General features: G+C 36.4%; 1 protein-coding gene across 2 annotated transcripts in view; it reads right to left on the bottom strand.

The window, feature by feature from the left end:
- Positions 1 to 17,834, bottom strand: part of LOC120628004 (ankyrin repeat domain-containing protein 50) — an 80,612-nt gene that overhangs the window by 32,060 nt on the left and 30,718 nt on the right. For both annotated transcript variants that reach the window (XM_039896170.1, XM_039896171.1), the window contains exons 2-11: positions 8,261 to 8,882; positions 7,214 to 7,383; positions 6,437 to 6,631; positions 5,638 to 5,756; positions 4,690 to 4,826; positions 3,766 to 3,860; positions 3,147 to 3,259; positions 1,966 to 2,692; positions 1,159 to 1,302; positions 666 to 765 (exon numbers count right to left, since the gene is read on the bottom strand). In XM_039896170.1, coding sequence (XP_039752104.1) covers positions 666 to 765; positions 1,159 to 1,302; positions 1,966 to 2,692; positions 3,147 to 3,259; positions 3,766 to 3,860; positions 4,690 to 4,826; positions 5,638 to 5,756; positions 6,437 to 6,631; positions 7,214 to 7,383; positions 8,261 to 8,625 — 2,165 coding nt within the window. In that variant the 5' untranslated portion in view covers positions 8,626 to 8,882. The remainder of the gene's footprint in view (positions 1 to 665; positions 766 to 1,158; positions 1,303 to 1,965; positions 2,693 to 3,146; positions 3,260 to 3,765; positions 3,861 to 4,689; positions 4,827 to 5,637; positions 5,757 to 6,436; positions 6,632 to 7,213; positions 7,384 to 8,260; positions 8,883 to 17,834) is intronic.

Here is a 17,834-nt window from a genome sequence, read left to right as displayed (position 1 = left end):
TAATATAAATTAAAAAAATATATATCCATTAAACACAACGATAGAAAAGAGAATTCGCCAAATGACCTTGCTTTAAAACAAATTTTATATACACTCCATTTTTTCTTACATGTCTAGTACAATATATATGTAAATAATTTGAATAATCTTTCAATCACTTATTACTGTTAATATCTTTTGAAAATATACAAAAATAATAAAAGTAAAAAATATCTCTTTTTTCTTATTTTATTTGTGTACATTAGTTTTTCTTCCATTTTCAAATAATACCTTACACTAGAAAGTAATGTAAAGATTGTTTTGTGATTGTGAGCTTGCTGAGAAAGATTTTGTATACATGTATAATGATTGTTATTGTTTAACACTTTAAATTTCGCATCCTTTATAGTAGAATATTAAGGAAAGTTATATTGTAACAAGACCATATGAAAGCTCATGTTCAGCAAATAAATTTCATTTCTTTCTTTATTTCTTTGTTGACTAGTCAAGAGACATGTTGACTAGTTAAGAGACATGTTACAATATAATTGGTGCCACTTAAGAGTGATGTTCTTGATGGAGGAACTTTTTTTTCATTCAACGAGCGGATCTTAGTGAAGCACAAGCCTAAAGTTAAGGCTGATCGCCTATTAGTAATCGGAAATGACGTAGAAAGATTAACTAACCTCAATCTAGGTTCCGTGTCGAGTCTGGCGAGCACGTAACGTTGTACGTCGGCCGACACGTGCGCTCGTTGTAACTCGTCCAGGGTTATTTTGCGGAACCCTGAAATAAAAACAGTCAGCATTTTCAACAAAAATCATCAATCATAGTACATTGTAGTATAGATTTTTCTAAAAAATATTTATTTTAACACCGTACAAGCGTGTACAACTCGGGTTAAAGTGGTGATTTTATAAATTATGGTTATTTTATGATATATCATTTTTTGATTTAGTTACTGACATAATTTAAATTAAACATTTCAAATGGTTCTATATTACTTTAATTGAAAAGCTTACTTACATCGCATCTGTTTCGAAAAGCTTTGTTTTTATATAAATTTCCTTAAAATACTTTATGTAAAGTGTTTTTAACTAACCTAACATACAATGAAATTGGGTTATTTTCTTTGAGAGATGGGTTATTGGATCCACATTGATCGGGAAATAGTTTTACCTGTAAACATCTTAGTAAGCGGCCGTGACTGTCGAGAATGCCGCCTAGCAGTTGCAACCAACAGCAACCAGTGCGGCAGCAAGTGCTGGTGTCTCGCCAGAAGAGCTGCCACTGAACCCTCAGTGCCATCTTCATTTAAGTCCCCTGGACAAAAAGTTGCATTGACTAGAGTGAAAGAAGTTTGAAAATTGATTATACATATATATTTCGAGTTAATTAGTTTGTGAGTACCTTTTATTCTTTCATCGAATTGAAGATAGAAGATTCAAATTGAAAAAAAACTGGATTTCTAAAAATTCAAAAGATAATCGATAAGAATCTGAAATTTTTATAATTACTCTATTTTCTCCAATGTGGTCTGGTGGGAGGCTTTGGCTGTGGCTAGTTACCACCCTACCAATAAAGACGTACCGCTAAGCAATTTAGCGTTCCGATACGATGTAACGTAGAAACCGATTAGGGGTATTGGTTTGATATGATTACCATACCCAGGTAACAGGTTAGCCCTTTACCATCTTAGACTGCATCATAACTGTCCAGCAGGTGCGATTGCGGTCAAGGGCTGGCTTGTGGAATGAATAAAAAATAATGTGTTGTGGTGAGTGTGTTAAATACAAAGACGAATTTCCTGTCGGGAGATTTTTAAACTAAAATATTGCGGAAACTAGTTTCTTACTCAGCGAGTTTCCTTAGGTCTACGTCAAAAAAGATGAATGTAATGGATTGTTATAGTTACGGATATTTTCCCCTGCCCTCAGACAAAAAAACTCAAAAAATGAGTTTTATTAATAATCATTTTTTACTTACCATTCAAAGCACCTTCATCAATCGCATCCACCAACAAAAACAGACACTGTTTCGGCGGATCAATCTCAAGCAAGGGAAATAAAATGGCCTTTTTGAAACACTCATCTGGATTCTTTTCCAAATTCTGAGGCAATAGAGACTGTTGTATCTCTGTTTCGGACAGCAGTTTATCGTAATAAGCGTTTGCTATCAACGTTCTTGGATTAACAGGTAAACTTGGAATTGGAGGAGGTACATCATCAGAGGCGGAACGTTTTTTCTCCAGCAATTTTTCAAGGTCAGTCTGCACGTCGTCCTTTGGTATGTTAGGGTTCAAGACATTTTGATACTCTGGCTGTTCGGTTTTACTTTCTAATTCTTTGGGCGATGAAGGTCTTGCATCGGACTTTTTCGGAGAACTTTCTGCGGAATTCGGTCGCAAATCACTTTTGTTTGGATAACGGAAATTCGCGACCGGGATCCTAGATTTTGGCGGACTATTATTAATTTCTTTTGGCTTTTCTTCCTGCTCCGTGGACAAGCTTTTTTGGAGTACCGAAGATTTTTTGTCGGATAACGGTTCTGAACTCTGACGTAACAACCGGGAATTTCGTAGTTCTTTGGATTGTCGTTGTGAAATGTTGCGGAGAAACAAGTTTTCGTGGTTCTCGTACAGGCGAAGGTCTTCCTCGTTGTTAACGAATGGGTTGTTCGCTTTGGTGCTTGACCTGGGTAAGATTTCTGGCAACTGGAAATTTAAATAAATTTTCACGAACCAATTTTATCGATGGCCTAAAAACAAACGCGTAATTTAATTAAAAGTGTATCAAGATGCTTTTCAAATGTCATCAAAAGCTTATTTTAATAAAATATCCAGTTAAACACCATCCAGTTATGTGTGTGGCAAACTTATAAGAGTTGCTTTTTAAAATCCGAACTAATTGAGATCAATCTTTTTCATTAAACTCTCATTATTGAAATAAACAAACATTCGGAACCAATCAAAACTCTCGGAATAAGTGCAATAGTTTCCACCAAAATATACATTAATAAACGTTGCGTAAATTCAGAATAGTTATGCAGTTATGTCCACACTTTAACTAACCTACTTTTCAAATGTCAGAACGTGGTTGAATGTTGAGCTTTTTACGTGGGTATAGTTTTTTTATATGTCTTATTAACATTAAAAAATGAGGACTCACATTTTGACCACTGAGTTGTGCGTCCGGCATGCAATCTTGGTACGTATCGCGTTCGTGGATACGTTCCGAAGTCCGTTGTCGTGCGTTTAGGTCCTCTTCGTCCGTTCTTTGATCTGAAAAGTAAACTTGGCCTTGAAAATCAATAATTTTCTTTGTTTTTATAAAAGATTTATTTACCCCTTTATTTGTTTAGCTGACACATTGGGGTCTTGTTTACTTGACGCAGGGTATTTACTGTCCATTAAAGAATATTCTTAGCTGATGTTGAGTTTTACAAAAACATAAAGTATTTCTGTTAGGTAATGAATAAGTAGCTACTGTTATATAGTATTTAAGAAAGTTCTCGAACTATCTATAGAGTTGCCTTAGAGCCCAATCATTGTGGGCATAACTATTTCCCGTTTTCCCTAACCTAATTCTCTACCATAAAGGGTTTTCTGGAGGAGATCGCTTAAAACGATAAGACCGCCTTTGCGCATCTTATATATATATTTTTAGTATTTCTTGTTGTCGCTTTTAATTTGTGCTTTATAAAGACTTTATTTACCTATCTATCTATTTTCAATTTATGCCTATTCAAATGGACGAAACTACTTATAGAAATAAAATAAAACTATACCTTCACTATCAGCCAGTAAGGGTTTCGAACTCTCTTCTCCGTCGTCACCCATCTCCCTAAATCGCTGTATTAAGTTTTCTTCAGTGGAGTTTCGCCTGTAAACCAATTTAGCCCATAAAGATCAAAGCGTAAATAGTTCATGAGCTTTATCTCGACATCAGGTTCGCGAATTCCCAACCTTAGGGCAACTGGAATCCATAATGTATGTATTTCAGAGTCTTTAATCAAAGCCGTCCAACCTGCGAACACCGTCGCGTGTATATTTACATTCCGAGTGCGATGTCATGACACGTTGATTTGAACAAGTCTTGTGATTGGCGCATAGTCGTAATTTTATGAACAATTAATTTAACATTTTGGGGTTACGACCGACCGACTGTCTGACTTAAACGTGGGTTTTTTTTCTTCTTAAACTTAAACTTGGTGGAATAACCGCCAACTTTCAGTTCAAAGGCCTTATTTGTTATCTCCTTTAATCGCAACGTCAGTCAGTTTCCTTCTCGGTACATGCACATGCCATCCGCATGATATAATTCCCGGTTCTTTCGAGGAAGTAACTCTTCGCATCAGATCTATTGTAATAAGAGAAATAATAAAGCTAACTTGATGATGTATATAATTTAAAAAAAGAGTTTTAGACTGATGGGTGGCTTTGGCCGTGGCGAGTTACAAACCCTACCTACAAAGACGTGCCGTTAAGCGATTTAGTGTTCCGGTGCGATGTCGCGTGGAAACCGATTAGGGGGTAAGACTACCATACCTCCTAACAGGTTCGCCCGCTACCATCTTAGACTGCATCATTCATCACTTACTTCCAGTTGAGATTGCAGTCAAAGGCTAATTTGAAGTGGAATATAAAAAAATATATATAGAACAAAAAAAAACTTGTACATTTATCTCAAAGATAATCTCTAAATTCCTAACCTGTTGCTACTAGGTGTGGCGTCGTCTTTAGGCGAATGGTCTCTCTCATTAGGCCGGGCGTGGGACGAGTGGCTTAATATTTGCATGGCTAGAGAGCGGACGAACTCGCCTGGACGTTGACTGCTTTCACTTGGACCCTGCGAATAATACAAAATTATAATAAACTGAGTGCAAAGTGTGAGATTTTCTACCTACGTTTACTTATTCGATCGCCTGAAAATTACTTAACTACGATTTACATGCATTGAAGCGGCAATAGCGCAATGGGTAGGACTTTGACTTCACTTTTGAAGTTCGAGTTTGAATCCCAGCACGCACCTCTAACTTTTCTGAGTTATATGCGTTTTAAGTAATTAAAATATCACTTTTAAAGATTTAACGGTGAAGGGAAACATGTTGTGGGAATCTGCATACCTAAGAGTTCTCTATAATGTTCTCAAAGGTATTAAGTAGGTAGGTAGGAGTCCACCAATCCGCACTGGGCCAGCGTGGTGGACTACGGCCTTGACCTTTCCATTGTGGGATGAGACCAGTGACCTGTATTAGGCAAGTAATTGGTTGATATGATAATGATGAGGACATGGTAGCCGAATTGTCTCTCTTTCGAAGCCATGTTAATGAGTTTTCCCACTTTTATATAACATATCCTCATCATCATACCAACCCATCATCGGCCCACTACAGGGCACGGGTCTTCTCCCTCATTGAGAAAGGGTTACGGCTGTAGTCCACCACGCTGGCCCAGTGCGGATTGGTGATCTCCTTCACCGTTGAAGCAAGTAATACTTCAATTGCTTAAAACGCACATAACTTAACCTCTAAAACTTAGAGATGCGTGCTGCAAGTCGAACTCGGCCCCGCGAAAACGAAGTCGAAGTCTTACCCACTGGGCTATCACCGTATAACATATCATCTTATTTAGGAAAGAAACAGTAACAAAAAGCGAACCTGAAGAAAATGCCTAGCTAGCAGTCGTCTGTTTAACGCACGCTGTTGTCTAGCTTGCGGGCCGCTTCCTGGCTGACTTAGTTCTTGACATAACGCCGTTTTACCACTCCCCGCATCACCTGCAAAAAGACAAATTTTTTTTTTTTTTAAACCAACGACGAAAACTTACCTCAGTGACTTGACTGCCATGATTTTCTACCCACTGTAACTAACTCAAAGGTCTGCAACAAATTAAAGATCTCCCCGTAAGGTTTTAAACTTTCTTAAATATTACTGGCACGTGATCATCCAGAGGCTAAGACTCACCCTTGTTTTCTGATAATAACTCAAGACTTTTAGAGCGTCAGAAGCAACGGGTTCATAAGACCAGATTTTCCTTGAATGGCATAAAAATAAGGTTTAGATAACCACTAGATCCTATTATCCACATAATGTTTCCACAGTTTCGCTCCGAAACCGGAGCATCCTCAGGAGATGTTGACTTTACAATGATTTATCTTACGGAATAATTGTTAAGACACGTGTCTAAACAGTTATTCATTGTAAAGTCATTGCTCCAGTTTCGGAGCGAAACGTGCATAGAGGGTACATTGCCGAGGATATGTTTGGTGTGGAGTATACGGATTGAATTAATTATAAATTACACCATACAGATTCTCCTGCTGACAGAGGAGTATAGCAAACTAAGCTTAATTTTCATAATATATTATGGATTTCCGCAAAGTAACGCCTGCTTCTATCCAATATTACTTACACTCATTAATCTGTCATTATTATTCAATTCAGAACACAACATTACCTAAAATCAAAGCACCAGCCGTTTTACTGACAGCCCGCTGTTCTAAGCAATGCGCGATTTTCTGGAACACCCACTCCCTGCAGAAGAAGCGCCTTTTGTCCGCGGAGATCATTTCTGACACTCGCTGTGCGGAGGTTGATTTGCGTACTGGTCGTTCCTTGTCCCCCCTCGGAGCCATCGGACTGAGTGGTGAACCTGTAACGATTATCAAAGTCAAATTGTTACGAGTCAACTTATAGCGACAATTACTAAGTTCACTATAACTTATATTAAAGTATGTTTAATTCTCTTTCTTACCTGTCTTATAGTGGTAAAAATCTTTTTGTTGCTTCTTATTATAAAGATTATTTTTAAATTGTTTCGAAAATACTTAAAACACACTTACATAAAGAATATCCATTTTTATTTAGTTTATTCGTTTCTTTTATATTTTTAAAACATATTTTACACTAAAAAGTAATGAAAAGATTGTTAGAAAAATGGATTGCACGTTTGGATTAGTGAACTGATCTGACTGAAATTTGGAACGTATATACTTAGTTTATTTATTTAATAAGTGACTTATAGGTTTGTCACTCATATCCATGAAATCTCCATCATCCTTCATGTAGTACGGGAAAGTTGAACGTAGTATCTTTCCACATACGTTTGAGGTAATTAATCACAACCGTCACCCTAATCCTTACAGTTCGCAAATCATACTTGGCTATAGGGATGCCTAAAAGTGCCCGAAGAAGGGAAAAAGTTACAAAAATATAAAGAAGATCAGATACGTACCATCGAAATCGAAGTCTCTTTCCCTATCTCTCTCTCTATCTCTTTCTCTATCTCGGTCCCTTTCGCGCCGATAATCTCTAGACGCATCCCTGTCGCCTGGGAATCCGCGATGCCTGTCAGTCGGCGTTCGATCGTGGCCACGAGAGGTCACCTCGTTCAAAGGGAGTGATCTGTAAACATTTTTTTATTATTCAACTGGAAGTTAGGTCTTCCCTGTAAAGTAGTAACCAGCCACGGTTATAACAAACAAATAATGTCATATATCATTACTTTTTTTTTTCTTACAAATCGGTTTTATAGTCGTTCGTCATAAATAATGAATCATTTCGGCATAACTTTTTTTCCTTGAAACTAGAGAATCATTATCAAAAATGTGAATGATATCTTCGCTTGTATGCAACTCATACTCTTAATTGAACACATTTTTTCCTTAATGCCATTGTTCTAATGAAACCATTCAGTTGTAATTCGGCGTTTGTCCCTTTATATTCACGTCACGTAATTGCAACGAAAGCAGTTAGCTTAATTGGCTTCAATTCAAGAGTACTTGTCCGGAATAAGAAATACGGGATTGAGATTATTGATGAGATAATTTGGTTTCAAAAGTTTCAACACCAATTTAAAGGTCTCTATTATCAGACCATGACCGCTGACCTAGTTGGTGGGTAACCGAGATCAATCACACCCAGCCAGTAGTTGGTTCCACGTTGATTTTAGCGAATGTCCCTTGATTTTTTTCTTGTTTATACTCCATCTAATTCTCATGGCAGATCAAATGTTGCTCAATTCAAATATTTGATATATTTGAATTATTTAACATTTATATTTGAATTGAGCTACAGTTTGGCATACCTAATTTTGATCTGCCGTGACAATTGGATGGAATATAAACAAGGAAATAAATCAAAGGACATTCGCTAAAATTAACTGTTCGAAATCTTTGGTCTTAAGGGACAACCACAGCCTTGACTGAGAGAGCAGGGTCGATGTTCACTGCGCCAATCGGCCGTCGTAATGCAGATACAGTTAGATTCGGTATACACTCACCTTAAATTAACCCGATGCTCGGCTTGCCTAACCGCAGAATGTCGATGCTGCTGTTGCCTGATGCTGACCTGGTTCTGCCTCAAATAAGCCTCCACCTTCCCTTCGTTGGCATTATCACTTCTAATAAGCGCTTTTCTAGCTCTGGTTTCTTCCTTTCTTCTGGACTCCCGTTTTTCTAACTTCTCCATCCTACTTTCCAAAGGCGCATTCAAAAGTTGTATGTTACCCCCGTGGTTGTAATTCAGGGGGTCGAATTCGCGATTCGTGTTTGGCGCTCGGGTCTCTCTGGAGCTTTGGCCTTTGGAATTCTTCGCCCTATACTGAGACTTGGGCACAACTTGACTATAAATTGGCATATTCGACATCTTAAACTAACTTTGGTTATTAGAAAAAATAATTTCAAATCACCACCCTTTTTGAAGGGGCGGCACTTTGGTTCTAATTGACACTAATTCTAGAGGAACGCGGGTTTTTGCAAAAGATTTCTTTTATATTAAAATAGGTCTATGTAGTTTTTTATCACATACGTGAGGTTCGAAGGAGATTCCAGTCATTCTATTACGAATAGTTTGTTTTTGTTTAAGTTATTTGATGAGGTTACATGATGAGCCTGCCTGGTGTTCTGAAACAAATGAAAACTTTTGTTAGTTCTATTTCCAGTATCAGTAGCATTAGCATATAAATGTTCAACGGCTGGTCACAAAGCCTCCCTTCTCATAGAAGAGAGGTTTTAAATCATAAACCCACCCCGACACTCTAATGCTGCTTGGAAACACACCACTCCGCTCTCATCTCTCACAAGATAGAATAATTGTAAAGATTACTTAACTATAAAATGATGTTGAAAAAGAACAATCTGTTGAGTTTCTTGCCGGCTCTCCACTCAAACAGACTGACGTGACGTTTCAAAATTGCTGTTAATCTAGGCCTACTTAAATTGGCGTAATTCAGCGATTATTATCACGTGTTAGTGATATAACTGGGACCGACGGCTTCACTGGCTCTCCATAGCGGGAAGGTGCTTCTAAAAGGTTCTCAACTTACAATAACCAAAATAAATCCGGACTTGTTCTGATATTTTTTTACAGAAAGCCCAATTATTCTTTAACCGACCCGTGAATCGAACCCAGGCTGATTGGTGGAATCCACACACCTGGAGAACATTATGGAGAAATCTCAGGCATGAAGGTTTTCCCATAATGTTTTTCTTCACCATTGAAGCAAGTTATATTACGCACATAACTGAGGCACATAAGAGGCGCGTGCTGGAATTCGAAATCGGCCCCCCGAAAGTTTAGTCGAAGTCCTACCCATTGGGATATCAAAGTTACATGAAGACCTTTCCGATGATAATACTTTTCATACCAAGGTCGGAATACATTTTTTCTCTTTTCACTGCCAAAATTTTCTTTCATCGTATCATTCCGAGTATATATTAGTTACCGTTACCGTATGTAACATAAACGTGGATTCATACACTAAAACATGAACCCTTTCCCCGTCATAATAAAACGTAATCTAGGTCTTGTGAGGCCTCTGAAAGGCTAAGCCCAGTGTCTCAATAGCTTTTCATCCCTTTCATAGGGGTGAAACAGGGTCGCGACATAAAAACTTGTTAAGTGCTAGTCATTTTGCGGATGTCACATATTTTCCTCTCTCGAAAGCGTACGACTAATGCTGAGATCAGTTTTTTATACTCCGTTTAGGAACTTTCAACTGACTTCTAAAAGGAGGTTATTATAGCAATATATTCATCTTGAACTTCTGATTAAGATATTCGGAGACATATTAGTACTCGTTACGTTCTTCGCAGTGCTATATATAATACAAGCTGTTGCCCGCGACTTCGTCTGCGTTTGTTTTTTTTTGTTTAGTAAGTAATTAAGTTTTGTTTAGTTGTAGTCCGTTATTTTTTTTAACTCGCAATAAATTCTAAATGTCCGATTGAACGAATTTAAGAAGTATTTGACTCTTATAAAAATACCCTCAATCATAAAAATATTTATTTGAATAAGATATTGCGATACTAACGTAACCAATTTCGTTTCTACCGGCGATCTAATGAAATTATTAGAACACAAAAGTTGCTAAAGCGGACCTTTTTGTAGCTAATAATGAATACTAGAATCACGGAGTACATAATTATTCTGTATCATCAATAATATTCTCAATTAATTAATTTATTTAAAGGCAAAATTTTGCTACTTTGTTTGATATTATTTCAATTTTCCAATCTCCAATTTATAATAAACTACTTGTCCCGGCGAACTTCGTACCGCGCATATATTTTTTTTTTATGAATGTTATATTTTAATACTTAGTATCCTATTCCGGTCTAAGAGGAATCCAAAAAATCAAATATCATAAAAATTGGTCCAGCCGTTCTTAAGTTATAAATGGTGTAACTAACACAACTTTCTTTTATTATAGATTATTACTGAATTTTGAAAAGTCAAAAGAACTTTCATTTTTTTAATGATAGGAACGACAACGCCGAGAGCTTCTTGGTATTTTTATTTAATTCTTTACATATAGTATAAAATAATAATCACGAGACTCCTTTAATAAGAGTGCATATAATGTTTCTTTTAGGAACAATGTACAGACCCCTCACAAGTTCCTCGCATAGATACATTGATACCCCAAAAAAATGCAGTTTGCACAGGCGTCTACAACATTGTACGCTTGGTTTTGAATTCATACTTTATAGATTAATTATTTCGTGATGTTTTCCATTTTTAAATCACCTCTACTCAGAATAAAGTTCAAATTGCCATAACGAAGACAAAGCTTTTCTGAATTGCTCCTCTCCCAAGCTTCCGGCAATTGAGAATTAAGAGGGAAATGCATTTTTAATACAACAAACGAGGAAAATGAAACTTAAAGGTCTATAGAATAAGAATGATTTTGGTACAGTCAGAGCTACGATGATGATCATCTTACGAGGTGACTAAAGGAACTAAGAGGTTAATATAACGTTGGTTATGGACAGTATGGGATTGTTATCCTTACTTCCTTACTTATATAATAAATGCTAAAGTGTTTGTTTATTTGTTTGTCCTTTCTTTATGCCCTAACTAAACAACCAATCTACTTGGTTTTTGGCATAGAGATAGTTGGAAGGACAGAGCGTAACACAGATTACTTCTCCTATGGGATTTGTAAAAAACACTTCATAAAACTACGCAAGACACTCTCCGTCTAACTAGTAGCAGCTAACAATATGATATCGGAAGCGATGATAGGGCCTAGACTCATTAAACCCAAATTTGAGTTGTTGATCTACGTTACTTTATTCCTGCTATGCCCATGCATTTCCTCAAAGTAACGCCCTCTGTCATTATTAAAACGATATAATTTTGAATTTAAATTTTAAACTCATGGCCGCTGAGCTCTGTTTGTTAAGCTACCTCACTATTATGGCAAGGCGGAAATAACGTATTTCCGATCGCCTACCCATTTCAAATGCCAATGCATATAATTTGTCTGCTATTGTAATTATTTTAACTACCGGGTTGAGGTGAGTGCGTCTTTACAGGTTTAAAACTAAAGTCATATTAAGGACTTGTGCACTAAAATAAGAATAAGTACTAAGTCATACCTATATAGAGTTAACGATGAATATTTCAAAATATAAAATAAGTTATTATAGTCAGTGCCCCGTACCCTTAGAATCTATAAAAAAATACACTCGCAATCAAAGTATGATGTTACATAGCCACAGCCAAAGCCTCCAACCAGACCAGACCAGAGAAAATTCATAAATTGTCCGTGCCGGGAATCAATCCCGGGACCTCCCACTTGAAACCGCAGAACTCACTGTTGAGCCAAGGGAGTTCAGTCTGACAGAGAGAAAGCTCCCGGGACTTGCGAGTTATGACTTGGATATAGATATTAGGAGCCTTTGACGTACATGAACGCTCACCTTCACTGATCGTGCCTCGCCAAATTTGATAGGAACCTGTTAGCTTTATTTCGTTCTAAAATAGAATTTACTGCAGTTCTTACCAGGCCAAGGTCTCTTAGTATTTATTTAACTAGCTTTTATTTACCCACGACTTCACTCGTGAGGTTATTTGTAAAACAGTACCAGGACGATGAAGACACTAACTATGAATACAGAATAGTGCACTTTTTGTGTTGTCTACATTAGCCGCTAAGACATGTAATTTTCTACTGGTGGCCAACCGCGAACAATGACATGTATAGCTGCCCATGTAGGTATACCTACCACACCTGGGAAGTTAGTTGAATGGAAGAATGAATGATAGAATATTCTTAATGACAAGGTTGCTTGGAAGCATCCAGCTCGGCTTTCATCTCTCACAAGATAGAAAAATGAATTTTAAAATTTAAAACGTAAATTGTTGATACTGGAAAAGAGCAACTGCTGGGTTTCTTGTCGGCATCTTCTCGGTAGAATCTGCCTTCCAAACTGGTTGTGGAGTGACTACACACAGACAGACTTGACGTTTCAAAAGTATTATATGACGCCTACTTGAAATAAATGAATTTTTGAGAAAGAAAGAATGAATCAATGAATGAACTTATATGGCACACCACTAAAGCAACATATACAATTTGGCGGCCTAATTTAATGTTTTTCCATAAATTATAATACTATAAAAAGTACTTTTCTACATATATATAATAATAAAGAAAATACTATAAAAAGTACTTTTTTTTTTCTTAATTTACCCTGGATCCCCAATCTAAGATATTGCCACTCATTGGTCAGTCAGTGTCTTCCCATATGTGCATAAAAATTAGAAAAAAAAACAGAATACATATATAGAATTTAACATTATGTAATTAAATGTCTTTAATGGTCTTCGGACACGAAAAATTTTATTAACATAGTGTCACAAAAATTGGTCCTTACGTCTGGTGACCCAAGAGCTGGCGCTTATTTAGCCCAACGGCTAAGTCAAGCTGTACAAAGGGGAAATAGCGCCAGCATTTTGGGTACCATGCCCATAAGTGAACAGTTAGACGGCTTATATTTATTATAAATATTAATTTTAGTTTGTAATTATTATTTCCATCTATATGTATTATTATGCATATGAACATTTTAAGTTATATTAAATGTAGTATAAGTAAATAAATAATAAATAAATATACTACGACAATACACACATCGCCACCTAGCCCATAAGTAAGCGTAGCTTGTGTTATGGGTACTAAGACGACTGATTATTGAATATACATATAAACACACAGACACTGAAAAACATTCATGCTCATCCAACATTTTCCAGTAGTGGGAATCGAACCCACGGCCTTGGGCTCAGAAAGCAGAGTCGCTGCAAAATTCGCCAATCGGCTGTATATATTTACTCTACGTCCTTTCAACTAACAATGCCAAAAATCAAATTCTTGGTGGCTTAGTTAATGCGAAAAGGACGAAAAAACAAACAAAGACACTTTCGCTTTTATAATATTAGTAAGGATGTAATCCCATGAACCGAATCATTTTTCAAATCCCTCAAACTATAGTTCGTCCAGTTATGCGTTTAAAATTATAATCAAATCCTGTATAAACGAAACATTAACAAACTATTTTTCCCAGGGAAAATCCAGGAACGCCCAAAGATTAGGTAAACCCTAGTTAAATAGGTACGGGGTACGTGGCATACACAAATTCACTTCGGAAGCCCGGACGTTTATGAAAAATTTAAGGTGCTCGGCTATGCAAGGGGTCTGGGGTAGCCGCAAAGGGGTTTCAACTTTTAATAGACGGGGAATTAGGGAAAGTGGAGTTCGGCTGTTTTAAAGCTTATTTCGTGTTATAGCTTTACAGTTACATGGTATGAATAACGACAACGAAGGTAATTTTAGGCTTACCTTTACATTAAATAATAAAATAAATAAATATACTACGACGATACACACATCGCCATCTAGTCCAAAAGTAAGCATAGCTTGTGTTATGGGTACTAAGATAACTGATGAATATTTTTTATGAATAATATACATAAATACTTATAATATATAGATTAACACCCAGACACTGAAAAAAATTCATCACACAAATATTGTCCAGTTGTGGGAATCGAACCCACGGCCTTGGACTCAGGAAGCAGGGTCGCTGCCCACTGCGCCAATCGGCCGTCAACATGCATGCATGCCTAAGAGTTCTCCAGAATGTTCTCAAAGACATGTGAAGTACACCAATGCGCACTTTATAAATATATTTAAATTCTTTATTTGTACACCACAACACAGATAGGAATTTAAAGGACGAATAGAGAAAAACACAAAGACTGCAGGGCTAGCACGGGCAGGAGATATAAATTATATCCCCCGATTATATCCTCTATCAAGGGATATAATTATCTTTTCCCCTTGCCAGAGCACGGCAACAGGGGAGAGGATAAATTTATCCCCGTTTGACATTTCTCGTGGATATATATCCCCCGCCCATAGCATGGGAAGAAATGAAAGGGGAAAGACTATCCTTTTTTGACATTTGAAAGAGACAATTTTATCCCCGTCCTTAGACGTGGGTTTAAAATTCTGTTAACGAATTAAAGTCGAAAAAAACATGTCTCGTGCTTTCTGGGGCTCTTATTATTCAAGTGAAATGGAGAAATCTGAACGAAAATTACACCGGCGATCTATACGTGACGCCAGTAATCCGTTCGAATTTCCCGATGCAGAGTTCCAACACTTGTTTCGGATGGGTAAAAATTGTGTGCTGTACTCGTGCGAGGACCTTAAAGAGGCACTAACCACTAAATGCTGTCGATGGACTACCAGTGCACATAAAAGTAAGTTGTTATTAAGTACCTAAAATCACCTTGTGCAAAGACATCATCTATATATGAACGTAGGTTTAAAAAAAAGCATGGCTAATCACTTTTTGTCTAGGTTCTCACATCTTTAAGGCTATTAGCGGACGGTAGTTATCAGCGGGGACAGGTCAAGACCATGGCTGTTGCTCAAACAACAGTCAGCAAATAACTGACCCAAATTACTGGAGCTATTGTCAGTATGTGAGTATATATAGGTACTTACTTCCTAATAATTCTCATTAGTAAATATAAATCCCATCCTGTTCAAAGTGCAGTGATGTGATAACTAGTTTTCACTTTATAGCCGAGTGCCCCTTGTACGTGTTGGTAAGATGGGAACTACAAGGTAAGGATAGAATAAGTGAAGAAGACCTAGCAAACCTCACCTTAGGGGATATTGTTAGGTTCACCACAGAGACTGGTAGGTTTCAGGGGGGACCCTGCCGGGACACCAGTAAAACCTGTGTCTCAAACATGGGGAATAGGGTGGAATGGTCCTTACATAGGACTGATCACCCGTCTGGCAATGGCAGACATCCCCTCATCAAATATAGATATACTTACTTTAATAATAAAATTATTAGTCAGTACTTAGTACTTCAGTATAAGTACATAGCAAAGATATTCAATGCTAGGTACTTTAATTATTTTTCATTTCATTTTAGACTAATGCCAAAGTAGATATTATTCCCGGGAACAGACTCTGGAGATCCACGATAGATGTTCAACTGGTAAAGACAAATTATTTAGATCTAGAATTTATCAAAAACTTAAACAATCAAGTAAGTTTAAGATTGTGGTGTGTGTCCATGACCAATTCATATTTATTAACTCTAAAGTAAAATATGAAAAGATACAGCTGTATGAAAGTAGAATCGGACAGTACTACATCTTATGTATGTTTTAAATAAAATGTGCAAACTTTCAAAACTTTACTTATTGTTGCCATTTACTAGTATAAAAGGGAAACAATGCAAATCAAAAAAAGTTACACACCTACCTATATCATTATATTATACTCCTCATAATTACCTAGAAATTACATGCCTAGGATTCTGCTGCATATGTTGTATACGACTAGTCTGGTAAATTATTCATATGAATATACAAAAAACAATGTCTCATTATAATAAAATTGTTTATTTGAGGAATTAGTACAAAAACTTGGCAGTAGATACTGTATTTAGTAATGAAATATAAGAAAATACAAAAAAAATGTCTGATAAATTATTTAACATGGGCATGGGTTAATCATCACGTCCAAATTACAATGTAGGATTGTGCATATATTTCTATTCAACATTTTATTAAAATCTTGGAGAAAATCTGAAAAAGCAAAACAAGTAGGAATTAATTTACATGTTTAAATAACAAAGTAGAATTTTATTGGGGACTCAGGCTATGCTCTAGAGCCTTGGATGATGACTCCGGATCTAGAAGCTGCACCAAATAGTTCTGCAGAGAAGTACACAAACTGGCACTGCCAAGTAAGAAACTGTGTGGAAAGGGCCAATAGGTACCTCAAAGACACATTTCGCAGCTTGGGGATTGACTGGGTGCTTCATTACAGTCCCGAAAAAGCATCTCCACTTATATATGCCTGCATAACACTTTATAATATTATGCATCATTATAGGCGTGTATTGTAAATATATACTTTAAATAATATTTAAGTTCCCATAACTTATTATTATTGGGCACATTAATGTTTGGTAATATTATAAAATTATATCTTATAATAATGGTTCCTTATAAATCATACAATTTCACAGCATTTTCACATACAATTTGCCCTACTAATTTGGGTCAACAGTATTGAGCATAATATAATTTGTATATTTCAGAACTCTAATGGAGCAAATGACAGTAAATTTTGTAAATACGAGCGAAGAACAACATCAGACATCAAATATCGATCAAACAAGATTGTTAACAGTTGCTCGACAAAAAAGTGAAAGATTTATAAATACATATTTTAATTAATAAAATTTCTAAATTAACCTTTTCATCCTTTTTAATTTATTTTTGTGTGATAAATGAGCATCCTGCATTCTTCCATCTATACCTACTCTGGAAAATAAATAAATTCTTCACTTGGTTGACTTTGCAGCAACATGTATACTATGTATATGTTGCCTGTGGTGCTGCGTCCCCGTGCTGTTGCAGCTTTTTTAATGTCCTGCCACGTCTGCAAATAAAGGAAAAATTATGCAAGACTTGTTTGATGCCAACAACACTAATAAATAATTTAAATTTTTTGCACTTGCTTACTTTACCGCAAAATTGACTTAACTGTTTCCACTGATTGACCGTCCCGTCTGGCCCATGCTCCTTCAGTAATGACTAAGATTTGCCACTGGGAGTCTGCCCTTTTGGCTCCTAAGAGTTCCTGTGAATTCCCCAGTGGCAAGGTGGTTGTGGGTTGGCATGAAATCTACCAACATTTGCAATTGTATTTTATTACTTCTTGATCTGAATAAACACAAATTTGTCAACTAATGGGCCATAGAAAAAGGCAAGCACAACTTTAAATAAAATAGTACAAGATCAATAATTTGATATGTAAACAGGATTGGATCTTGATGATTAACGTCTCTGTTTACTTTCACTGTAAAACATTCATTCATTAGGTACGCTTCTAAATCAATAGGTAGTCACTTTTTTAAACATTTTATAATAGAAGACTTACTTTTTAGCACTCATTTTATTTTCTCGAAAGGTAGGTTTTAAACCACTTTGAAAAATCCAGAATAAATAATATAAACAAACAGCCGCAG

Source organism: Pararge aegeria, chromosome 12, assembly GCF_905163445.1.
Source record: "Pararge aegeria chromosome 12, ilParAegt1.1, whole genome shotgun sequence".
Lineage (NCBI taxonomy): Eukaryota > Metazoa > Arthropoda > Insecta > Lepidoptera > Nymphalidae > Pararge > Pararge aegeria.
This window is presented reverse-complemented; position numbering and strand designations above follow the sequence as displayed.